This window comes from Poecilia latipinna, unplaced genomic scaffold (genome assembly GCF_001443285.1).
Source record: "Poecilia latipinna isolate Pla-1442-1.1 unplaced genomic scaffold, P_latipinna-1.0 Scaffold463, whole genome shotgun sequence".
In the NCBI taxonomy this organism is placed as follows: domain Eukaryota; kingdom Metazoa; phylum Chordata; class Actinopteri; order Cyprinodontiformes; family Poeciliidae; genus Poecilia; species Poecilia latipinna.
This window is the reverse complement of record NW_015113079.1, coordinates 64,239-69,845: the sequence shown is the minus strand read 5'-3', so window position 1 is coordinate 69,845 and position 5,607 is coordinate 64,239. Positions and strand designations below refer to the sequence as shown.

Here is a 5,607-nt window from a genome sequence, read left to right as displayed (position 1 = left end):
AATGTATGTAAAAAGTCCTAAAATAGGCCATTCATTGAAGGTGCGCCTTATAATCTGGTGCGCCTTATAGTGCGGAAAATACGGTATTCTCAACCAGAGAATTGCTAACATGTGAAAGACTTAAAATGCCAGAGCATAAACATAGCATAAGAAGATACAGCATATAGTCAGCACAACATTAAGCAAGCATGCAACAGAATGGCAGCTTACAATAACCATATTTTAAACACCTAATTCATCCCAGATAATAGAACGTTATCACTGAGTCGATTATCAGGTGGATTCAAAGTAACGTCCAAAAATCCAAAAATTGATGGAACAAAATTTCAATAAAAAACCTCGTTCTCTTCAGGCAGGTGTTAGGTCAGCTGGCGTCCCAGCTTCAGTTTCTCAGCAGAACCTCCGGTACTTTGGAAATACTGAGGAAATGATCCTTCTCATTGAGGAATGGAGAGGGTGCCACAGCAGGCCTCTACAGGCAGATCCATCAAGAGACTTTGGGATTCAGATCTTGCTTTTATAGTTCTTATCTGCTCAACTTTGAGTTTTATTGCAGGAGGGAGTTTGGCAAAGACGTCACCAGCACAAAAAATGCTTAGAAATTAGATCTGATCAGTTGTGAATAAAAATGGATCCCAACATTTGACTAAAGGTACATTCATTAGGACATTTCTAGTAAATTAACAATTATGTTTAAAGACAACTTTCCATGGGTATCCTAATGTTTTTTTTTTGAATATGTATTACATGGTGAAACTTTTAAAAACACTTCATTATTCTATGTTTACAAAAATAGAACGAGAAAGGGAAATTACTTTTGAAGGAAAGATTAAACAAGTACTTTTTTCCTAGGATTATATAAATATTTGATATTCATAGATAAAATATCATTTTTGTGATCTTCCTGTAGACTCAGAATAGATGTAGCGAGACAAACTGCCCTCGCAAATCCCATCAGCTAACATGTTAAAACAAAAAGAAAATACAGAAATTGTTTTTCCTCATCTGCAAATAGTATAAAACAGAAACACTTTTGATACAGGATATCAGGTGTGTGTGTGTGTGTGTGTTTGAACTTACACTATCATACCAACATCGCAGACTGAGCTGGCCACACATGCAGGAGCTGGATGAGCAGTCATCTGTGCAGCTGCAGTGCTTAGTGACAAAATACATTCATAGCCATGAGGAACTCCACAAGCCGTCAGCCATAAGCTTAGACTTCACAGGTAGACATCTAGACTCACCTGGAGATGGGTGATGTCCTTGTCTATGTTCAGTGATGAGCTGAGGCAGCTGTCTGGTATATATTTAAAGTTATCAGGACATGGTTCACTGTCAACACCATTAACACAGCTGATAGGGACTGCCTCATATCCCCGGGATATGTCCCTACAAGAAGAAAAGAAATGTTGGACCTTGTTAACATCTGAGAGGTAAAATAAAACAACTCAAGAATCGGTTATGCAAAAGTTCCCTATTCTCAAAAACTACAGACATTTTCCTAAGCTGCACAGACAGCTAGTGCACACAGCATAAAGAGACGTCTAATTAGCTAAGTGGGGACAAATCAATAAACAGTCAATAGCTCAGCAAAAAGGAAGGAAGGAAGTGGAAACCTGGTTGTGTAAAAAGGAAGTTCTACTATCATCTTTCAAGCTCAAATAATATGCTTCTAGTTTTCTACTAGAAAACCCAAAGAAAAACTACTGAATAAGAAACAAAATAATAAGGCTTGGGAATCTTCAATGTTGGAAAATATATTAACCTCAATGTCAGACTTTCTGGGCTTAGAAATTCAAGCCAATGTAGGTCTTATGGGTTCAGTTTTGGTGTCTACCTGCTGAGCTGCCTCTCTCCTTGACAGTCCCGTTCTCTCCTGGCATCAGTAAGTCTTTTGTTGGTGTTGAGAGCCGTCCACACCTTGGAGCCGCTCACACTCAGGGCCAACGCTGTGTCACCTTCCTTGTTCTTCTGAGAGACATCCGCCCCATGACACAAAAACAACCTGCAGTCCGTATAACAGTCATGTTGTAACTCTGGTGGCTCTCTTAACAATATACACTGTAAATGCTACAGTGCTTACTTCCTTTTGTTTTCAAGAACAAAATAAACCTTTCTGTGTCTCTGTTATACATATAAACACACATAAAAATGTGTGTACATTTTATAATTATGGTTATAAAATGTTATCTTTGGACATGATAATCCTAAGAGCCTCATGGACGTCATCAGAACATCACTCCTCTATTAACCCTTCAACCTTTTTACCAGCATTTCACCGAGAATGTTTAAAGTTGACAGGAAATTTGAAATGATCACTTGATAGTCATGCATTATTGGAAGACTGGAAGATTAATACCTAAACACCAACTATAAAGTCTTAAAAAAGGGAATAATTAAAAACAAATTAAAATAAACAATGCTAAGCCTGGTGGGGACACAAGTAAAGCCTGGTGGCCCTCCAGGCTTACAACATACTGGGGAAAACCCTGCTGTCCAATTCACTCAAGGTTTAGCCACACCCTAAACTCCTTAACTGTCTAATAAGCAATATGTACATTTACAAGAGGGGCTTAGTACACTGTCTAATATAACACATTCTTATGCATGAGAGTTTTTTATTGGTAAATAATCATTTTATCCTAATAAACTTAAATTAGCCTAAGAAATATGAACTTAATTTATCCTAAAGGTCTGAATGAACTAAAACTGAATTCAGGCTTCTACAAGTATTATAAAGTAAGTAAAAAATAAGTAAAGCATATCAATTTAATACAAAATACTTTTTTATGTTTCAAATCTAAGACAATTTGATATTTTATGTGATGTTTAGTAGTCACAGGAGCATTTCTGCATTTACTTAATTGTATAATGTCCTTGAAAGTGAGAGAGAGCTGCTCAGACACGGTCTAGACACAGACCATGTCCATCACCTCATTACTGATTCTTTCACACCTATGAAGAACTACAGAATCTAGCATAAATTTGACTGTAGGGTACACACTTACATAACACACTGTAGGTGATTCTCTCTGGCAGCGATGTGAAGTGGTGTGTCACCATGAATGCTGATGGCGTTCAGGTCACAGCCAGCCTCCAGCAGCGCCTGGGCGACGTCGTCGCAGCCTGACAGAGCCGCCCAGTGCAGACAGACGTTTTCCTCCTGCAGAAAGCCCACGCTAGACGTCAGTATGCCAAAGTTCACAAATGTAACACTGTTACTAACCAGTACACTAGACCGGGGATCCTCAGATCCAGGCCTAGTCCAGCAGGTTTTAGATGCATCTCTGTTTCAACTCATCTGAGTCAAATAATGTGGCCATTAGCAGGACTCTGGAGAGCTTGACTGCACTGAGGAAATAAGTCAGATATTCAACTGAAGTGTGTGTAACCAGGGACACATCTAAAAGTTGCAGGTCACCAGCCCTCGAGGCTTAGATTTGAGAATCACTGCACCAGCTGAATTCTGCAGACAAACTTTCACCCTCAACCAAAACTGGTTTGAAATGACTCCATGTGTCCCACAGAGACAGTGTCACTGCTGTTCTTATGGCAGGTGACACTGATTAACCTTCTATCTGTTCCAGGATAAATACAGCCAAGACTTGTACCACAACCGCTGTACCACAAGCGCTTTGACGCCATCTAGTGGTCATACTGTGAACAACACCTGCTTCATGTAAGCACAAGTGCAAACCAGTTTGACTTCATTAAAACTAGCTGATAAACTCAGTAAATTGTTTCATTCTTAGCTTGGTTGTGCAATTATTAAAATATATAAAGACTTACTAATGTCTTCCACAACTATATAAGAATAGATGATGTGTGATCATAATTCTAAACATTTTGTTCTGATTTGGGGTCTGAAGCTCTTCAGCAACATTATTCAGCTAAGGAATTGACAGGGCTTATATCATTAATTAGTAATGTATATGATTAGGGGACAATTGTAGAAATAGTAAATTATGTGCATTTATTTGCATTATATGACAATGAGTAAAGAAATTATTTCAGTTTATGAAAAAATAAAAATATTTCCAGCTGTGCAACAATGAGATTACAAAAAAGGGACACCTGCTCATGTGATCGTGCAGCAAAACATTGTTTTATATTCAGCCTTTTTATTTTAAACATTGTAGTAAGGAGAAAGGAATGGTTGTTCAGAAACATACAATCTAGATCAATTTCCAATGCCAATTTCTAACACTATCTTAGGACGGGGGCTATGCTCTAAGATGAATTTTTACTAATTACGTTTATTTCAAATACTATGATGAAAAAGCTACCTGATCAGAAATGCCTTTCAAATCAGTATGACAAATACCAGCATTGCTTAAATAATACAAAAGTTGTAATAAGTGCTCAATATGCATCATACTTAAATTTACACTAATTGTAGGTGAAATGTTTGAGTTATTCATCTCTGACTAACTTAATATCTTATTGAAAGTAAAACAACAAATAATAATAATACAACATTTTAAAATTGAATATAAACTGAGGCATGAAGAGATTAAAAACGTCAAAGGTTAAAAGCAGCAAAGGCAACAGTGGTTCTATGGATGGTAAAGGTCGCTGACCCCTGGCATTAGCATACTCGGGTCATCATTAGCGGTACTTGTACATTGTTTTCTGTCATCATTAACTGACCTAGATGCATATTCCACAATAAGTACATTTACATTAATTAAATGTAGTTAAATTACATTTACTCCAAAACACTTGTGTAGCAGGTGTACCTACAACTAGCGTTCTAGTACCTAACATGTCGACATTAAATGCCAGTTGGCAACAGCACCACTAGGCCTCTGGCAGGCCTAGTGGTGTGTTACTGACTCACCTTGTCTCTGATGTTGACATCAGCTCCTTTCCTCAGAAACAGATGCACCAGTTCTTTGTGCTTGTGTTCGATTGCCCAGGTGATGGCCGTCCACCCCCCATTATCCTGAACAGACAGAAGCTAATAAACTCATGTCAAGACTTTTCACACACACACACACACACACACACACACTCACACACACACTCACACACACACTCACACACACACACACGTATGTGATCCCAGTGCTTAGTATATGAAGATCAAATGCATTTTTACCTGACAGTTGATGTATTTGGATGCCTTGTTAAGCAGATGATCGACAACATCATAATGTCCCAGTTTAGCAGCCAGATGCAAGCAGGTGAAACCCATGATGTCCTGGGATAACATTATGATTCACATTGAACAAAACAACATGGACGCCATCATGGTATTTGTTTCCAGCCTTCCTGACTTAAAACTATGCATTACGTCAAAGGGGACCATCTGAAATATGATCATATGTTTAAAAATGTTTGCCATCTAATCTTGTCTTTTACAAATGGCCTTTCAGTATTAAATACTCTTAGGCTCATTTAAAAGTATCAGATTCAGCCAGATTTGGAAATCTTTATATCTTTAAGTAATTACTGATAAACACACACATGCACCTTTTCCATATTCCCTTCACATGCTTACTTCAGTTTAACTGCACCTTTATTCACAAAAAAAAAAAAAAAAAAAAAAAAAAAAAAAAGAAACAAAAAATTTTAGACCCGGGGAGTTTTTTTTGGCGGGGT

The 5,607-nt window shown here is 37.7% G+C and overlaps 1 protein-coding gene across 1 annotated transcript in view; it reads right to left on the bottom strand.

The window, feature by feature from the left end:
* The window catches only part of ehmt1a (euchromatic histone-lysine N-methyltransferase 1a), a 30,097-nt gene that overhangs the window by 8,943 nt on the left and 15,547 nt on the right, over positions 1-5,607 (bottom strand). The window contains exons 12-17 of the mRNA XM_015039153.1: positions 5,105-5,206; positions 4,844-4,948; positions 3,012-3,166; positions 1,841-2,008; positions 1,248-1,392; positions 1,081-1,158 (exon numbers count right to left, since the gene is read on the bottom strand). Coding sequence (XP_014894639.1) covers positions 1,081-1,158; positions 1,248-1,392; positions 1,841-2,008; positions 3,012-3,166; positions 4,844-4,948; positions 5,105-5,206 — 753 coding nt within the window. The remainder of the gene's footprint in view (positions 1-1,080; positions 1,159-1,247; positions 1,393-1,840; positions 2,009-3,011; positions 3,167-4,843; positions 4,949-5,104; positions 5,207-5,607) is intronic.